This window comes from Bos indicus, chromosome 8, assembly GCF_029378745.1.
Source record: "Bos indicus isolate NIAB-ARS_2022 breed Sahiwal x Tharparkar chromosome 8, NIAB-ARS_B.indTharparkar_mat_pri_1.0, whole genome shotgun sequence".
Lineage (NCBI taxonomy): Eukaryota > Metazoa > Chordata > Mammalia > Artiodactyla > Bovidae > Bos > Bos indicus.
The window spans coordinates 45,879,177-45,899,881 of NC_091767.1; the positions used below are offsets into that span (position 1 = coordinate 45,879,177).

Sequence of the window (20,705 nt, forward strand, 5' to 3'; positions counted from 1 at the left end):
TTGTCCTTGGTTCCTGGTGCAGAGTTCAGTTCAGTCGCTCAGTTGTGTCCAACTCTTTGCGACCCCATGAATCGCAGCACGCCAGGCCTCCCTGTCTATCACCAACTCTGGAAGTTCACCCCAACTCATGTCCATAGAGTTGGTGATGCCATCCAGCCATCTCATCCTCTGTCGTCCCCTTCTCTTCCTGCCCCCAATCCCTCCCAGCATCAGAGTCTTTTCCAATGAGCCAACTCTTCGCATGAGGTGGACAAAGTATTGGAGTTTCAGCTTTAGCATCAGTCCTTCCAGAGAACAACCAGGACTGATCTCCTTTAGGATGGACTGGTTGGATCTCCTTGCAGTCCAAGGGACTCTGAAGAGTCTTCTCCAACACCACCAGTTCAAAAGCATCAATTCTTCGGCACTCAGATTTCTTCACAGTCCAACTCTCACATCCATACATGACTACTGGAAAAACCATAGCCTTGACTAGACGGACCTTTGTTGGCAAAGTAATGTCTCTGCTTTTGAATATGCTATCTAGGTTGGTCATAACTTTCCTTCCAAGGAGTAAGTGTCTTTTAATTTCATGGCTGCAGTCACCATCTGCAGTGATTTTGGAGCCCCCCAAAATAAAGTCTGACACTGTTTCCACTGTTTCCCCATCTATGTCCCATGAAGTGGTGGGACCGGATGCCATGATCTTCATTTTCTGAATGTTGAGCTTTAAGCCAACTTTTTCACTCTCCTCTTTCACTTTCATCAAGAGGCTTTTTAGTTCCTCTTCACTTTCTGCCATAAGGGTGGTGTCATCTGCATAGCTGAGGTTATTGATATTTCTCCGTGTAATCTTGATTCCAGCTTGTGCTTCATCCAGCTCAGCGTTTCCCATGATGTACTCTGCATAGAAGTTAAATAAGCAGGGTGGCAGTATACAGCCTTGACATATTCCTTTTCCTATTTGGAACCAGTCTGTTGTTCCATGTCCAGTTCTAAATGTTGCTTCCTGACCTGCATACAGGTTTCTCAAGAGGCAGTCAGGTGGTCTGGTATTCCCATCTCTTTCAGAATTTTCCACAGTTTATTGTGATCCACACAGTCAAAGGCTTTGGCATAGTCAATAAAGCAGAAATAGATGTTTTTCTGGAACTCTCTTGCTTTTTCCATGATCCAGGGAATATTGGCAATTTGATCTCTGGTTCCTCTGCCTTTTCTAAAACCAGCTTGAACATCTGGAAGTTCGCGGTTCACGTATTGCTGAAGCCTGGCTTGGCGAATTTTGAGCATTACTTTACTAGCATGTGAGATGAGTGCAATTGTGCGGTAGTTTGAGCATTCTTTGGCATTGCCTTTCTTTGGGCTTGGAATGAAAACTGACCTTTTCCAGTCCTGTGGCCACTGCTGAGTTTTCCAAATTTGCTGGCATATTGAGTGCAGCACTTTCCCGGCATCATCTTTCAGGATTTGGAATAGCTCAACTGGAATTCCATCACCTCCACTAGCTTTGTTCGTAGTGATGCTTTCTAAGGCCCACTTGACTTCACATTCCAGGAAGTCTGGCTCTAGGTGAGTGATCCCACCATCATGAGCTTTTGCTGCTAAGTCACTTCAGTCGTGACTCTGTGTGACCCCATAGAAGGCAGCCCATCAGGCTCCCCCATCCCTGGGATTCTCCAGGCAAGAACACTGGAGCGGGTTGCCATTTCCTTCTCCAATGCATGAACGTGAAAAGTGAAAGTGAAGTCGCTCAGTCATGTCCGATTCTTCGAGACCCCATGGACTGCAGCCTACCAGGCTCCTCCATCCATGGGATTTTCCAGGCAAGAGTACTGGAATGGGGTGCTATTGCCTTCTAAATCCTTGGAATTTCCTAAGCAAGGAGAACAACAAAGGTGTCTCCTGTTATGTAAATAAGGTGACTTCTGGCCCTCACCTGAAGTTAAGTGCAGGTTGCCATGGGAACCAGCAAAGTAAGAGTAGGAACTTAGTCCCACCCTCAACCTTCAGGGAAGGGAGCGGGCTAGGAAATTGAATCAGTCACCAATGACCAGTGATTTAGTGAGTCATACCAATGTAATGAAGCCTCCCCCCAAATCCAAAAAACAGGGTGCAGAGAGCTCCTGGATTGGCGAACATTGGAGATTCGGGAAGAGTAGCGCGCATGGTGAGAGCATGAAAGCTCCAGTGCCCTTTCCTGTACCTTGCCTTCTGCCTCTCTTCCACTGGCCTCTTCCTAGGCTATATTCTTTTATAATAAACTGATGTTCTAGTAAGTAAAATGTTTTCTGAGTTCTGTGAGCTATTCTAGCAATCTAACAACTCAAGGAGAGCATATAATCTCTGATTTATAGCCAGTTTGGTCAGAAGAACAGGTAATAACCTGGACTTGTGACTGGTGAGTGGGGGGCAGTCTTGTAGGGCTGAACCCTTAACCGTGATATCCAATGCTATCTCTGGGTAGATAGTATCAGAATTGAGCTGAATTATAGGATGCCCAGCTGGTATCCTGAGAATTGCTTGTTGATCTGGGCTCTCCCCTGCTCCCCAACTCCCACAGAGGAACTGAGTGCAGAACACCTTTATCAAGTGAGAAGGGTTTAGAATTCTCTCAGAGAGCTTCACATGTCACCCAGGGATTTGGAGGACCTGGTGAGTAGTGCTCAGTTTCTAGCCTAGAAATATCTGCAGGTTAGAGGCATTCTGGAGCTTTATATGGTAGCAGAGCCTGTGAAGCAGCTTGTGCTTCCAGGATTTAGAGGGCACCAAACATGCTGTTTTCCATGGACAAGAATGAACACTGGAAAGATTAACTGAGGATGGGCTGATTTCAAAGGACTCTGCCCAAGACGTATGAGGGCAAGGGTAAGATGACCTAAATAATCAGGATACATGATCTGCTCTTAGCAATAATGCAGTCTAAGGGGGCCTTTGAGGAACCTACAAAAATTCCCTATGACCAACATTTAGGCATCAACCACCCAGAGGGCTTTGACAGAAATTATGAGGTGAGCAGTAAATAAGATGCTACTTCCCACCCCCTCCCCCTTAACTCTCCTCCAACCCTCAATCCTAACAAGGAAAGGAGCTGCCTAGTGAACCCAGGAGGAAGAGAGGAGTTATTAAGGTGAAGGAATAGTAAACAGCTGACCCTACCTCCAATTCCTCTAGAATTCCATGGTGGGCTTACCCCCAAAACACTCCTTTTCTGGCAGACACTATTTGTTGAATAGTACTTCCAGCTTCCTGTGAAAAGAAACATTTCAACTCTTTTTCCCAACTTGAGCCATGGGCCAAATTTCAAGAAGTATACTAATTAGTCATAGAATGGTGGCAAAAAAGTAAACAAGCCCTCTGTCTTAAAGATCCTTACTCTTAAGTCCTTATTTTCTTTATTATTATCTTTTAATGTTACTTGATTTTAGCCCCCTCCTGGCAAAGAGTCAGATAGGACTGAGCAAGGAACACTTTCACTTTTGACTGTTTAGAAAATGATCCTTCTGAAATATCCTGAGCCTCCCTACTTAAAGCAATCTATACATCATGGTATAGAAAGAGATTTAATTAACAGAGGAAACAGCGTCATAAGCCTAATTAACAGAGGAAACAGTGACATAAGCCAACTGAACACTGGAAACTCGAAATCATGCAACCCCGGGAAAGACCCTACAAGTTCAGAAAGTTTTCCAGTTTCTGCCCTAAGCTCCCCTTCTTTTCCCCAGACTGGTGACTCAGAATCCTCAGCTATGTGCTTGGCTCACTCAACAACTAGAAACTTTGTGCATACACTTGACCCTCTGGGAGAAGCCCTTTTGCAAGTTTCTTATCAGGCTGCTCATCCTGCAGCTGGGGGTGGGACTTATGAGGAACATAGGAAAATGTTTACCACCACCAGGAGCAGCTGCTGCTGCTGCTAAGTCGCTTCAGTCGTATCCAACTCTGTGCGACCCCATAGACGGCAGCCCAGCAGGCTCTCCGTCCCTGGGATTCTCCAGGCAAGAACACTGGAGTGGGTTGCCATTTCCTTCTCCAATGCATGCAAGTTAAAAGTGAAAGTGAAGTTGCTCAGTCATGTCCGACTCCTAGCAACCCCATGGACTGCAGCCTACCACGTCCCTCCGTCCATAGGATTTTCCAGGCAAGAGTACTGGAGTGGGTTGCCGTTGCCTTCTCCCACCAGGAGCAGAAAGGAGCCCAAATCCAATTTCTTTCCTCTGAGCTTCTTCCCTGGGAGAAAATGTTCCTTCATCTAGATTAAAGACCACAGGGAACAAAGAAAGTCACAAAGATATTGAACTTAATTTCCAGTGCCACTTTTACATAAGAACTAGTAACTGGTAGCTAAATTATCTCATTCTTGCTGCTAATAAACAGTGAAGGTGCCAAAACACCAAAGAGGCACAGAAGAAACATGGAAGAAACTAAGGGTTTAGATCATTTGTGAAAATGGGTATTCAGTCTTTGAATAATTAATGATATCCAACTTGTAGAATATTAAAGAAATCCCTAATCTACATTTATGTTAGAGTATGTCATTACTAACCCAGGTCATTAAAGTTTTAACATGATATCTATGAGCAACTCTACTGAAGAATTTCACTTATTGGCTGGATTATATATCAAAATAAGGGAAATGCTGAATTATAGAATACTATACATTGAATATTTAATAAATTAATCCCCATGTTGACAGTAGGAGTTCCAGAAATAATGTCTGCTGCATGATAGGACTTAATCAATACTAGTTAATAATGGCTTGAGAGCAGGTCAATGCCTGATATGTTTGCAATCCAAATTAGAAGCACTGAAGAATCATATTCAAGATTAAATTCCTCTAAAAAGACTGTTGGTAGTTATGAATAGCTAAAGGAAAGGCAAGAAGATTGAAGCTTTCATTAGCATTACTCCTTTAAATATGAACTTATTCAAATAAATTTTGGCCCAGATTTCTAGGTCATACTATTTTCCTTTTATATTTTTCATGTAACTGAATTGTACCAAAATGTCTTGAGGGCTCAGCAGTAGTTTTTGACTCTAAAATCCATACCACTTCTCAGGAGGAAGAAGAAGAAGAAGAGGAAACAGGGAGAGGAAAGGTGGGAAGAAAGAAAGAAGAGGGAAGAAGGAAAGAAAATAAAGAGTGGTGATGGAAGAGGAAGGGATAAGGGGAGAAAAAGTGGGCAAAAGGAAACGAAGGAGAGAAGGGAGAGAGAACAGGAGATACATAGCGGGGACAGCAGGAGCAGGGAGGACCAGACACCTCTCATTCATTGTGATCCTAAATTTTTTATACAAAATATTTGAAAGAGAGCCCCTAGATATGTATATGGTGGGTGATGGGAGGTCCTCATTTCTGGAGAACTAAAAAAATTCTATGCAATCCTTAATTAGGACATAAATATTTGTTTCAAACTTTTAAGTATTATACAAGTTCAGTACAAGTTTTTAAATAGATTTAAACTAGACTCATCATGAAGATAGTACAAACTAATGTTCTTGTGTAATTAAAATTTTTTTCTCTCAAATAATTGCATGACACGTGGTAGAAGAACTAGGAGAGGATAAGTTGATGGTGACTTTGGAAGGTGCTGAGTAGGGGCTTTTCCAAGAATTGAGCAGACTGTTAAGAAAGAAAGGAAAGGAGATGGTAAGGAGGTTAACCTCCGTGGTTATTTACGTCTGGCTGGATTACATCTGTTTTAGGTTTACTGTTCTGGTCAGGTCTCCTTGGCAACCTGTTTATGGATCTGATAAAGCTAATAAAGAAATACACTGGAGTAGGCTGAGATGAAGGGATTCCCACTTCGCAAGTTGGTCTGCCTGTACTTATCTTACAGAGAAGTACTGATTCAGCCAGCTGAGCTGTAATTTTCTCACTCCAAGGATATTATGTTGAAAAGAGATTACTATAATAGAAGGTCTTGCATTAAGCCCTACACGTCATTGGTTTGATGAAGATTGAGGAAAACAGGAATAACTCAAGTATGTCAAAGATCAGTGATTTCATAGTTATAAAAAATAAAGCTTATTAAATGATCTTGAAAAGATTCCATATGAATACAAAACCATTGTTATCATTGGTAACAATATATAAAAATATCTGCCAACATTTTTCTGACTCAAGCTATTAAATTTCATATTAAAATATGATGAAAAGATATTTATTAAATACACCTTATAGACAAAGCTTGAAAAATAGTGAAGTATACTTAGGAAACTCTACAAAAACAACAAGCAGTTTAGAGTATTTTTTCTAAAATGATAAGAACAAAGTTAGTGTGTAGTTATAACATTAGTAATTGAAATTTAATTGAGGACTGAGCATGTGTTAGGCACCGTTCCTTCTGCTTTCAATAAAGTTACCATCTTATGTAATTCTCACAAAACCCCCTCTGCAATAAATACTGTTCTATTACTGTAACTATTATTCTGTTCTGTAAGGATGGAATTAGCAACAGAAAATTCTATGAAATGTACTGCTGTATACAAAGAGAATAGATTATGTCTGAACTTGAGGGTATCAGAGAGTTAATCTCATACATCTCGACTTGGGAAAGTATTTAGTAGACACAAGACAATAAAGTTTATCAAGTTGATATGAAGGGGAAGAGTGTAACAAAAAAGCAAATTCTTAGACTTCAAAATGCTGTCTGTTTGGCTTAAGGAACTCTAAAATAATGAATTATGCTTGTTTTGTTTGCTTTTGTAGTATATTGCTAGTTGGTGTGTTAAAGAGCTTTTAAATCTCTGCAGCACAAGAAAAAAGACTTGGCTCTGGGCAGCTTCCATCTCTCAGTCAAATTGGCTAGAGAGACCTGACATGTTGGATGTACATATATTATGTTGCCACCTCTTAAAGCATAAGTAAAACAAATACACTTTAAACATAAGTAAAATAAAATAAACCAAATGGTAATATGATAATAGTATTTTTGGAGCAACAGCAATGTGCTATGCTTTGATTGGACAGAATTGAGATTAGCATGGATCTTGTTTACACTTCTAATTTTCTTTTCATTCCTTCAAGAAGTAAAGGGCTAAAATAGCAATCAGTGCTCTCCTAGCACTAGGCAGGTGACAGTGGGCTGTTTTTTTGGTTCTAAGAAACGTGGTTTAACCGTGACTGTCAGTAAAATAGGGGCCTACACCTGCCACAGGTGCCCACACTGGGCACTGCAGGCCACAGAAAAGCACTTAGTAGTTGTGTATATTCAAATTTGTGAAATCTAATCCAGAACACTATTAGGCATACCATGATAAATCTTTTGCGAACTAGAAAATCGATTTGTAATGCGAAATATCTCTTGTGTTTTTAAGCTTGTGTAATGTGGTCTTCTTACAATAAGAAACTTCTGGAATTTATTGAAGCCTAAGGCTCTTTCTCAGAAAAGTTGTATGGAAAAGACATATTTTATGGTTTGAGGGGTGTTCTCTAGCTCCCTTTTAGTCAAATTTATGTAACTTGTAAGCAGAAGGTGTGGTGGCAACAGATGATTAATGGTAAAGAGAAACTTCCCCAAGGACAGCCAGAACAGACCAGCCCGGGGTTCAGGTCCACTTAGGCCTTAACTGACCCAGCGCTCCTGCTTAACTCCGTGCACTCTAAGGGGTAGGCTGTTAGGAGGGTGAAACTACATATCCCAGGATGCAGTTGTCCCTCCCAAGCTGTAGGTAGGCTGCTCACTCCTCTCACTGCACTCTGGGGAATGTAGTTTATTCCTAATCAGTAATTGCGTACACTGTCTAGGAAACCAGGACTGTTAAGTTTGAGGGATCGGCCTCTCTATTGGCCCCGCCCTTCCATTGACTCCGCCCCTCCATTGACCTCGCTCCAGGTTGCTTAGGAGATGAGAGACGCGGAATCTTGGACTGTGTCAACACAGAGAACAGGATAGGTTCAGAGAGAAATCCTTCGAGGTCTGAGTCAGGAGGGCCGCCATGGATAGCTCTGACAGTTCCTGCCAGGAATGGTGCAGCCATGGACAATACTGGTTGGAACTCGGACCCACGGACTTAATGGAGCGCAAAGGCTCCCTAACCCTCCGCTCCCATCACAAGAAATACTCGAAGCCAGTATTGGTGTATTCCTGGTGAGCGAGCTCTCTTCGGATTCTTAGGTGCTGGGAGATGGAGAAGAAGGGACGGGATGGGGGACGGGGGAGGAAAGGAGAGTAAGAGACAGAGGACGAGGGTGAAGAGCATGAAATAAACAGGAAAGAATAAGAAAAGAGGAAAAGAGCAGATAAAGAAAAACATCATTCAAGAGAGAGTAATCAGGAGGAAAAACAAAGGGAAACAGATCTTCAAAGGAGAAATGGAGAGTGTAGGACTGAAAGTTTGGGCAGGGCGGACGAGAGATAGAAGAGGACTCCAAGAACAGCTCCCTAGTACACACGGAGACCTGCTGCCACCAGACCCTGTCGGCCAGAGGTCACAGATCACCCACACAGAGAGTGGAGGTGGAGGGTATCTGCAGAGGCCAGGGAATCGTGGCAGAGTCTGTTAGGGGACCAAGGCACAGGAGGAGATGTCTGTTCAGAGGATGGCCTCAGGATTGCCATTTCTTGGGGGCAGTGAAACACAATGAATGATTTGAAAGAGGTCCCTAAAATTCCCTGTGTCCCCCACTGGGTAAACCAGCAAACATAGTTTATTTGACATGCACTGTGTTTACATTTTTTCTTTTAAAATAATTGACGACATTTAAAACCAGGAGATTTCACATGGAAATAGAGGATTGTGTCTTCTTTTGAAAAGCTGAAAGCCTTGGCAACAAAGAATTTTATTTTTTTCTGGCAACTATGAATGTACTGGAGAGTTGAACACTGGCTACTGTTTAAGATGAGTCTACCCCTTTCTCTGGTAATTTTGACTTCTTGCCTGACCTCAGCAAACATTTACTTCCCTGCATTAAGTTTTGGGCTTGGAATTCACTTAGAGATTCTGCTATTTATTAAATATGACAGTGCCCAGTAGCAAAAACATGACACATATAATTGGGAGAAAAAATGAGGCCTTTTTAGAGCATTTAGAATTCTGTCCTTTGGGTCAATTTTCCTGGCTGTATTGTTGAGAATTATTGTTTTTGGATTATTTAGAATATTCTGGGTAAGAGGAAGATCTGAAATGAAATTTCATATCTTGTCCTCTTTATACTTTCACTTTTGAAAGAAAATAATTTTGACTCTAGCCCAGGGCTAAATTCTCCTTGATCCCTTCATTCATGTAATGTATGTGACTCCTGTTGTTTCTGTCTTGCAAATTTTCTATTGTCTACTCCCTTTCCCATGAGCCCTCTCCCTTAGTTTTACTTCTTATCCCTAAAACCAACTCTTTGCCTACTTTGAACTCACTATGACAGGTTATATTAATTTGAAATCAAAACCTGCACTGGGAAGTAGAAAAATCCTCTTTAGTCTCATAAGAGGGGTTACCCCACAGGCCTCAAGCAAAATACTTAACTCTTCCATGATTTTGTTACTCCATAAGGATTTAGGTCATAATGTAAGTCACTGCCAGAAATTGTTAAGGAGAAAGACATTTTTCAAGTGGACAGTGCTTCTGCTCCCTTCTGTACCTCTTTTGCTTTCAAGATTTTCCTTGTGGTCATCACAGACATCAGTAACAAAACACAGAAAAACATGTATGAGAAAGAGAATGAGGATCTTGGTGGGAGAAAAGGGTGGTGTAACTGAAAGTCATTCTGATCACTACTGGAACTGTAGAGAGTTCTCATGTTGTTGGTTTTAGAAAGAAGATTTGGGAGCAGGAAGAAATAAATTCAACCCAACAAATATTTTTGTGTCATGGACTTTGCTATGTGTTGGAGATAGAGATGGATAAAGTGGTTCAATGAAATAATTTATATAAAGCATTTAATACCATGCCTGTGCATATTAAGGAGTCAATCATACATAGTAACTAATATTTATTTAGCATAATATAATGATTAAAAGCTTGGATTTTAGGTTTCAATACCAGTTCTGCAGCTTGTGATATGGTAAGTGACATGACTGTTCTAGGCCTCTGTTTCTGCAACTGCAAAATGGGGTTGATAGTATTATTATAAGATTAAACAAGGTGTTATATGTGAAGCATCTTTTGACAGATAGCCTAGCAGGTAAACACAGTAAAGAGTATATACATGTATTAGGACATGATCATTGACCTCAATGAATTTCATTGGCCAATAAAGTAGAGTGTCAGTAAATTCAGTATAATTTGATTTGTGCAAAATAGAGATGAGTGTAGGAGACAAATATAATAGGAGTGGGTGGTTAGTGTGCATATGGTTTTCTGAGCAAGGTTTAGAAGGAAGAATAGGGGTTCCATAGGTACACAAAAGAGAATAGACAAGAGCAATGTAATAGGAAGAAGCAGTGTCAGAGGGAAATAGAAGAGGTTCTCTATAGTTGGTAAATACAGTTGATCTCATTCCTTGTAGATTCTGTGTTTGCAAATTCCTTGCAAAAATTTATATGTAACCCCAATCATTACTTGCAGTGCTTTCATGGTCATTTATGGACATGTGCTGAGAGGCAAAAAATTTGAATCATCCCACACACATAGTCTTAGTTGATGTCAGACACTCTGCCTTCTTGTTTTAGCTCCTCTTCCTGTAAACAAGTATTCTTTTCACAGTCTACTTAGTGCCATGTTTTTTGCATTTTTGTACATTTTGTTGGTGATATCATTGTTCAGGTGGCCCCCAAACATAGTGTTGAAGTGCTGTCTAGTGTTCCTAAGTGCAAGAAGGCTGTTATGTGCCTCATGAAGAAAGTATGTGTGTTACATAAACTTCATTTGGACTTGAGTTACAATGCTATTGGCTGTAATTTCAATGTTAGTGAGTCAACAATATGTATTAAACAAGATGTGTTTAAACAGGGACACACATAAAACCAGGTCACGTATTGATTAGTTGATGAAAATGTGACCTGAAGCTCATAGGAACCTAATCCTGTATTTCCCCTAAGAACAATGATTCAGTATTTTCTAATTGTTTGTGACTTTTTAGAACATAACAGCCTCAAATAATGAGAATCAATTATCAAATCTGAGAAACACTTGCATTTCTCTGAGCTGGCTGTGCTGCTGGCATCCTTGTTTTCCTTCCATATCCATTCACCAAGATCTGTCCTAAAAAAAAAAAACTATATAAAGTTCAAATTGTATAAATTTCTAGATGAATAAATGTCATTGACCATTTTGTTTTTATGTATTCTGGTCATCACTGTTTGCTTTCTTTTGACTTATTTTGTTGTATATTAAAACTTTTATTGAATTTTTAAAAGACTTTTATTGGATTTTAACCTTATGTTAGTGATTAATTGATGAACACCTACTATCTAAAATACACCATTTGAAGGTACGTCAATAGTGGTTCCAGAGAAGGCAACGGCACCCCACTCCAGTGTTCTTGCCTGGAGAATCCCAGGGACGGTGGAGCCTGATGGGCTGCCGTCTATGGGGTTGCACAGAGTCAGACACGACTGAAGTGACTTAGCAGCAGCAGCAGCAGCAGCAATAGTGGTTCAGTGGTTAAGACTCCATGCTTCCACTGCAGGGGCCATAGGTTTAATCTCTGGTCAGGGAACTGAGATTCTGCATGTTTCATGGTGTGGCATAAAATAAAATATAAAATAAAATAATCATTTTGTGGCCTCTCAATTGAGTAGTTGATCAACTAAGGGACTGTGCCTATAGGTTTGCAAAATATAATCTAACTGGGAGAAATTCTGAGGTACCTCTTAATAAACATTTAAGTGATTCCTGTGTTCCTCTTTATGCAGAATGTAATGCAAGTCTGTTTGACTTCACTACACATTAAAAAGAGTTGTGTATAATAGACATGATAAGCTGAAATACCCAGAATGGCTGGTAAAAGTGTTTCAGGTCCATTACTGGATGAGAAATTGTATAGGAGCCTTGTCTTCTTGCAGTTGGAGTGGTGAATAGAGAGGCATATCACTTGCATTATACCTTGATGCTTCTGAATTTTTTCTAGAAACTATCTTTCTCTCTTCATTCCTGTAGCATTTATGGAGCTATATCATCAGATGTTTCCATTGGAAATTATGAGTTGAGGGGAAGTTTTCTCTTGGGATATCTTCCCACTCATTGGAATAATTGAATACTAAGAACCAGGACAACTAGATTTGCCCTTAATAAATTCTCTAGTGTGAGGCTAGTTCTTATTTATTTATTTATTATACTTATCTCTTTTTCCTTGGCCAAATTGACATCTGGTAGTAAGTGATGGAAGAAGGCAATGGCAACCCACTCCAGTACTCTTGCCTGGAGAATCCCATGGCCAAAGGAGCCTGGTGGGCTACATTCCATGGGGTCATGAAGAGTCGGTCGCGACTGAGCGACTTCACTTTCACTTTTCACTTTCATGCATTGGAGAAGGAAATGGCAACCCACTCCAGTATTCTTGCATGGAGAATCCCAGGGACAGAGGAGCCTGGTGGGCTGCCATCTATGGGGTCACACGGAGTTGGACAGGACTGACACAATTTAGCAGCAGCAGCAGCAGCAGTAAGTGATGAGCCAAAAAAATTCACTCAAGTCTCCATGGAGACAGTCCATGCTCTGGTCTCCATGGTGACATTTAAAGAGTTTTAAGGACTCACTCAGGTTAATTTTATATATTTTTAATTTCAATTACTTCTCTCTCCTGCCTGAGTCCTAAATTAAAGAGCTTGGGTATTTTACTCTCCTGCCTCATCACCCCCATTATAGGAAGAAAACAGAAAGAGAAAGGGGAAAAAGGAAGAAAAATTAAAATGTGGTGATAATTGTAGGGTAGGGAACTTGATAGTTTTAAATTTTTTTACAGAAAACCATTTGGGTGGGGGAAAGAAATTAAAGAACTTTCTATGATGCTCTTCAGACTTATATTCTATTGTGCTGTTTGAACAAGGAGTTCATATGAATTCAAGGTACTTCACATTTAGAGGAGAATCCAGTTTCAAGGCACTAGGATATCATTAGTATGTTTATTAGAAAATAGAGATGACTTTTCTAATGTGCTGTATGTTCTTCCTACATTTAATCAGCAGTTTTCTCGTGGACTAACCTGGAAGTCTTAAACAGATCTTCTTTATCCATCAATCCCATCTTCTCATATCTCCAGCACACACTCAAGATAAAAAGGCAAAGAAAATAAAGCAAGCTCTTTAGTATGTCATGTTGCAGCCTGCCTCTGTTGAAATCCATAAATGCTTCCCCTTCCAGCAAGCCTCCATTCTTCTACTTTAACAACTTAGACCCTCAGTCAAAAGTTTTTAACTCTTTTGTGCATTTTAAATGTTTGGTTATATGGCGAGCAAAGAGAAGAGAATTTAAAGAGCTTTTTTGGTCAGTGATGAGAAGTGAGAAGAGCAAGCCTCAGGGTAAATTATAAGAACACAGTTGGTGCTCAAATAATGTTTATCAAAGAAATGAACAAATGAGCAGATAGAAAGGACACACACACAAATACAAAAGGCATTGCAGGCTGGGGCCTCTATTTTATATTTTAAAAAGACCCTAAGGTAAAGGACTATAGGATAATGCAGATCCATAATAAACCCAGAGCTGATTTTCACAGTCCTGACCCTTAAAACATTTTTTAAATTAAATTATATATAGTTGATTTACAATATTGTGTTAATTTCTGCTATACAGAAAAGTGACTCAGTTTTACATATATATTTTTTTCAAATTCTTTTCCATTATGATTTATTACATGATATTGAATATAGTTCCCTGTGCTATACAATAGGGCCTTTTTGGTTGTCTATCTTGTATATAATAGTTTGCATCTGACTAATCCCAAATTCCCAATCCTTCCTTCCCCCCAGCGCCCTCCCCCTTGGCAACCACAAGTCTGTACTCTGTGAGTCTGTTTCGTAGAAATGTTCATTTGTGTCCTATTTTAGATTCCACATATAAGTGATATTATGTGGTTTTTATCTTTGTCTTCCTGACTTAATTGGTTTGGCATAATAAATCTCTAAGTCCATCTGTGTTTCTGCACATGCACAGCCCTGATCCTGATACAGCAGGATGACACTGAAGCATGTTTGGTCACCTCTGTAGAGGTAAGATTAGAGGATTATAAAGCATTAGGCTTTGATTAGAATGGTAAAGAATTTTAAAATGGGAGCTAAACATGTACTCTTCCTAGATGTAGTACACGAATTACCAGGAATGTACTGGTAATGACAGGTACATGAATAACAGTTAGTTAGGAAATTCTTAGTTAGTATAGGGACAAAGGATAGTCACATTTTAAAGAGGCATTCTAATTTCTTAACTCATACTTAAAAAAAAATTTGGCTGTGCTGGGTCTTCATTGCAGGGTGCGGGCCTTCTCTTGTGGTGGTGCAAGGACATCTCTAGTTGCAATACATGGGCTTCTCTTGTTGTAGGGCACAGATTCTAGAGTGCACAGCACAAGCTCAGTAGTTGTGTCTTAACTCGGGCTTTAAAAAACATTTCAAGTTATAATACTGTGTGACCATTTAAGATGATGTGGTAGTATAGATGGGGAAACAGTGGAAACAGTGTCAGACTTTATTTTTGGGGGCTCCAAAATCACTGCAGATGGTGACTGCAGCCATGAAATTAAAAGACACTTACTCCTTGGAAGGAAAGTTATGACCAACCTAGATAGCATATTCAAAAGCAGAGACATTACTTTGTCAACAAAGGTCCATCTAGTCAAGGCTTTGGTTTTTCCTGTGGTCATGTATGGATGTTAAAGTTGGACTGTGAAGAAAGCTGAGTGCCAAAGAATTGATGCCTTTGAACTGTGGTGTTGGAGAAAATTCTTGAAAGTCCCTTGGACTGCAAGGAGATCCAGCCAGTCCATTCTAAAGGAGATCAGTCCTGGGTGTTCTTTGGAAGGACTGATGCTAAAGCTGAAACTCCAATACTTTGGCCACCTCATGCGAAGAGTTGACTCATTGGAAAAGACTCTGATGCTGGGAGGGATTGGGGGCAGGAGGAGAAGGGGACGACAGAGGGTGAGATGTCTGGATGGCATCACCAACTCGATGGACAAGAGTTTGGGTGAACTCCGGGAGTTGGTGATGGACAGGGAGGCCTGGTGTGCTGCAATTCATTGGGTCGCAAAGAGTCGTACATGACTGAGCGACTGAACTGAACTGATAGTAGATCAATGACGTGGAAATATATTTACTATCTAGTCGGTGGAAGAATTAGAAATTTTCATGTAAGTCAGATACATATATAAAATTTGTTTTCTAAAACTGATCCTTAAGGTTTTTCAACTGTTGGTTACTAGAGAAAAATTCAAACATACCAATTTAAGGATTTCTCTATCTCTGAGTTTAAACAGTTTGTTTTAGATTAAAATAGTCTCTTTCGGAACAGTTCCCACTCTTCTGAGTCCTACCTCCTCCACCCTCTCCTTTTCCTGCATGAGGGACTGAAGTTATACGGTATTTTGGTTATGGGGGAGTGAGTCTCCCAGATCTACATGTGGATCCTTGTTCTTGCTCACCTCATTCTTATTCCAACTTCTGTCCTTGCTATTGGTGAATTTTTGACTAATCCACTTGGTTCGTTGAAGACCTGAGGGGTCTGCTTACAGACTCATTTCTATTTTGGCTCTCCTTAGCACTATAGATCCCCATGTCAGCTCATCCTCCCCTGTACCCTAACTTAGGCTGGTAGTAGCCACTGTGGTAGGGATACCCAGAACATAGTGGTCCTGTAGCTGGCCCACTGACTCTCAAAGTTTAAGAAATTTAGCCCTTTTATTTCTTAACAGCTCCTGACTTTCAATAAAAGCATCTGACCCAGGACTAAAGAGGGCTTCCCAGGTGGCTCAGTGGTAAAGAATCTGCCTGCCAAACAGGAGATGCGGGTTCAATCCCTGGGTTGGGAAAGTCCCCTGGAGAAGGGAATGGCAACCCACTCCAGTATTCTTGCCTGGGAAATCCCATGTACAGAGGAGCCTGGCAGGCTACAGTCCATGGAATCACAAAGAGTTGGACACAATTTAGTGACTAAACAGCAGCAGCAGCAGGACTAAAGGAATTTATTGTTATTCAGAAGTTAATCACCAACACTTTATTTTTCTTAGTATTCAAAACAGTCCTAGATCTTCCCAGTGCGAATGTGGATGCCTCTAATTTATTAGAACAAGGATTATTTTAAAGAGTTAAGCAAAGAAAAGTGTTAATATTTTAAAATATAATCTCATTTTAAGTAAAAAAAGAAACAGCATGTAATAAAGTCCTTTGTTAAAAATATATGTCTATATGCATTGGAAAGAGGCTGAAAGATATTTACTATGCAACACAAGATATTTTATTACTGGATGGTGGATTTATGGATTATTTGTCCTTTACTTTTTTCCTATTTGCCACTTTTACATTTTCCATAATGAATGTATATTATTTTCATAGTAAGAATAAAGTAAAAGTACTTTAAAAAATTTGATATCACTTTCTACAGCTTTTCCCTTGGAGCAAACATTCTCTAAATGATCAGAATTTAAACACAATACTTCATCTCTTTCATAGTCTGAGTCATTCTTCATGGTTTATTATGAATCTTTTAAAAATATCTTTTTAATTGCCAGTTTATATTGGATAAAAAGGATGATGCTATTCACATTCCTTTAGTTTAACCACCCTTTCATTCTTGTCTGTGTTCTATAATGGTAGGTCCTACGCGATGGTTATTTTTAATCTTAGTGCTACATACTTATTCCTCAACATACGCACATACCCACAAATGCTTTTGAATGTAGTAGTTTTGGGGAGGGAAACATCTTATTTTCTATTTTTCAGGACGATGCAGGACATTCTGCATCCTTTTGTCTGGACTGTATTTTTCTTTCAGTGCTATTCTCTCTTTGTGAAATCCCAACCAAATTATTTTCTGAAAACCAGTGGTTATAAAATTGTACCTTGACCTTTGTGTGAGGTTTTGCTTAATTTACCTGATGGCCAAAATAAAACAGTTTTACTTGCAAGATGAACCCTTGACCTGTAGGGCAGATATTATAGGACAGGCATTTCCTCATGTGGGTGCACTTGGATTAGAAAAGATCATTGCTGTATACAAGTACCTCTGCCAGAGCCAACTCCCTCCTGTTCTTGGGACCATCTCTCTCCTGGGCTGCAGGAGTCACCAGAGCCTTGTCATAATGCTGCTGCACTCTTCCTCACAGAGAGTCACATGTGCTTTTTCACCAGCTTTCTTTCCCTTAATGATGGTTCTTTTCTAGGTAAGGATGTGTAGGGTGTGAGGGAGGAGGTAAGAAGAAGGTGGGGCTTAGTGATATTTTGATAAGGAGAGGTTCAATCTTATGGACCCCAGGATACCCAGGCTCAGAGCTCAAGGTTTTCAATAGCACTAGAACGAGCACTGTTTGATAAACTTCTCTGAGTTGGCCTGAGAAGCCACCTCATCAGTACTATTTTCTGTGTACTGATCAGACTTCTTTTGACTGCAGTTGACAAATACTCAGCTTGCACTAGCGTAAGGAAGGAAGGAAATGAATTAGGTCATGATATTCATAGAATGGTTGATCACTAGATAAGAAGTGCAGGGATGCAGCTCAACCTCAGGAAAACAGATGTAAGGGATGGTACTGCCTCCAGGTCTTGCTTCACTTCTGCTCTCTCCTCTTTGTTTACCCTCATTGTATCACTGAAGACTATGAGAAACATGACTGCTATGGTTCTGTAATCTATAACTTAGATCTTCAACCAACAAAAAAGCTGGTTTTAAGATATCTTAAGTTCTGAATTTTAAAATTTCAGGTCAGATGTCCATTATTGGGCCAAGTATCTGTTTGGGGTCATCTGACTGGTCAAGGTTAGGTAGAAAATGGCAGCTCACCAATAGCCATAGGGCACAATGGACATTCCCAGGAGAAAGGAGAAGTGCTAGGCTGATAATCCTATGTATGCTTAGTTGCTCAGTCATATCTGCCTCTTTATGACCCCGTGGACTGTGGCCTACCAAGCTCCTCTGTCCCTGGTTTTCTCCAGAGAGAAAATTTCTCCAGTATTCTTCTCCAGAGAGGAATACTGAAGTAGGTAGCCATTCCCCTCTCCAGAGGATCTTCCCCACACACCTGTGTCAAACCTGAGTCTCCTGCATTGCAAGCAGATTCTTTACCATCTGAGCCAACAGGGAAGCCCAATAATCCCATAGATATCTACTATGTCCCATCCTATCTTGTAGATATTTATATAATATAATACTATATCCTATAGAAAGTTACTGCAGTGGAGAATGAATTCTAAATTCCAAATACCCAAATTTATAACACAAGTTTAAAATATAATCCATTAATATATTGATGTTAATGGAGGTGATGGGATTTCAGTTGAGCTATTTCAAATCCTAAAAAATGATGCTGTGGAAGTGCTGCACTCAATATGCCAGCAACTTTGGAAAACTCAGCAGGGGCCACAGGACTGAAAACGGTCAGTTTTCATTCCAATCCCAAAGAAAGGCACTGCCAAAGAATGTTCAAACTACCACACAATTGCACTCATCTCACACTCTAGCAAGGTAATGCTCAAAATTCTCCAAGCCAGGCTTCAACAGTACATGAATCATGAACTTCCAGATGTTCAAGCTGGATTTAGAAGAGGCAGAGGAACTAGAGATCAAATTGCCAACATCCACTAGATCATCAAAAAAGCAAGAGAGTCCCAGAAAAGCATCTACTTCTGCTTTATTGACTATGCCAAAGCCTTTGACAGTGTGGATCACAACAAACTGTGGAAAATTCTTCAAGAGATGGGAATACCAGACCACGCAACCTGCTTCCTGAGAAATCTGTATGCAGGTCAAGAAGCAACAGTTAGAACTGGACATGGAACAACAGACTGGTTCCAAATTGGGAAAGGAGTACATCAATGCTGTATATTTTCACCCTGCTTACTTCACTTATATGCAGAATGCATCATGTGAAATGCTGGGCTGGATGAAGCACAAGCTGGAATCAAGATTGCTGGGAGAAATATCAATAACCTCAGATACATAGATGACACCACCCTTATGGCAGAAAGTGAAGAGGAACTAAAGAGCCTCTTGATGAAAGAGGAGAGTGAAAAAGTTGGCTTAAAGCTCAGCATTCAGAAAACTAAGATCATGGTATCCGGTCCTGTCACTTCATGGCAAATAGACGGGGAAACAGTGGAAACAGTGACAGACTATTTTTAGGGGCTCCAAAATCACTGCAGATGGTGACTGCAGCCATGAAATTAAAAGATGCTTGCTCCTTGGAAGAAAAGCTATGACCAACATAGACAGCATATTCAAAAGCAGAGACGTTACTTTGCCAACAAAGGTCTGTCTAGTCAAAGCTATGGTTTTTTCCAGTAGTCATGTATGGATGTGAGAGTTGGACCATAAAGAAAGCTGAGCGCCAAAGAATTGATGCTTTTGAAATATGGTGTTGGAGAAGAATCTTGAAAGCCCCTTGAAATGCAAGGAGATCCAACTAGTCCATCTTAAAGGAAATCAGTCCTGAATATTCATTGGAAGGACTGATGCTGAAGCTGAAACTCCAATACTTTGGCCACCTGATCCGAAGAACTGACTCACTGGAAAAGACACTGATGCTGGAAAAAATTGAAGGCAGGAGGAGAAAGGGACAGCAGAGAATGAGATGGTTGGATGGCATCATTGACTCAATGGACATGAATTTGAGAAAGCTCTGGGGGTTGGTAATGGACAGGGAAGCTTGGTGTGCTGCAGTCCATGGGATCGCAAAGAGTCGGACATGACTGAGCAACTGAAGAGAACTGAATATATTGATGATTTCCTACATTAGCTATTATTTCGACTTTAAATTTCCCCACTCACCCACCCAACTGGCACCCATACATGCAGTTTTCAAAAATTGACCTTAGGGACTTTCCTGGTGGTCCAGTGGTTAAGAATCTGCCTGCCAATGCAAGTGACATGAGTTCAATCCCTGGTCCAGGAAGATCCCACACACTGTGAAGTAACTAAGCCTGTGTGCCACTACTACTGAGCCAGCTCACTAGAGCCCAGGAGTTGCAACTACTGAAGCCCATGTGCCTAAAGCCCATGCTTCACAACAAGAGGAACCAGTACAATGAGAAGCCTGAGAACCTCAGCGAAGAGTAGCCTCTGCTCCTCACAACTAGAGTAAGCCTGCACATAGTAATAAAGCAATAAAGACCCAGCACAGCCAAAGATAAATTAAAAAAAAAACTGAATCTTTAAAAAAATAATTTTAAAAAATTGACCTTAGATATCACAGATAGAAAATAAAAATCTTGTGTAGAGATTTGGTGAACAAAACATTTTGTGGTGTTTTGAAATATTTATGAATAAATTTGAGTATTATATTGCTGCTTTTAATAGACACATCTTCTATTACTGTTTATAATATTTAATTTTGAAATACAATTACATTTTAATTGATATTAGTCACACTAAGTGTTTTCTTTATTTTTATCACACTAAGTTTTGATGCATTAACAAAGGTAATTAATTCACAAAAAAATTATGTTTCTTTGTTGAGATGTTAGATCCTCAATCAGATAGTTCCAAGTTCAATCAAATGGAAGAATTAATGTAATTTAATTTATTTATTGCAAAGAATTTATCTTCCTTTTGTAGAAAGTGGTAGGAAGAATATTTTGAAATTAAAATTTATGAATCACTTGTCACAATTTTTAAAACACTTGGGAAAACACTGAGCTGTTCCG

The 20,705-nt window shown here is 40.0% G+C and overlaps 1 protein-coding gene across 10 annotated transcripts in view; it reads left to right on the forward strand.

Moving 5' to 3' along the window:
• Positions 1–20,705, forward strand: part of CFAP95 (cilia and flagella associated protein 95) — a 338,954-nt gene that overhangs the window by 49,005 nt on the left and 269,244 nt on the right. Inside the window, exon 1 of one of the 10 annotated variants that reach the window (XR_011568051.1) lies at positions 7,293–8,069. The exons of 5 other annotated variants lie outside the window; for them this stretch is intronic. Coding sequence is in view for 4 of the 5 variants with exons in the window: in XM_070794632.1 (XP_070650733.1) it covers positions 7,918–8,069 (152 nt within the window). In the remaining variant the exon portion in view is untranslated. Of the gene's footprint in view, positions 1–7,292; positions 8,070–20,705 lie in introns of those variants that run through there. 4 more of the 10 variants (XM_070794632.1, XM_070794637.1, XM_070794636.1 and 1 more) reach the window with 4 other exon arrangements.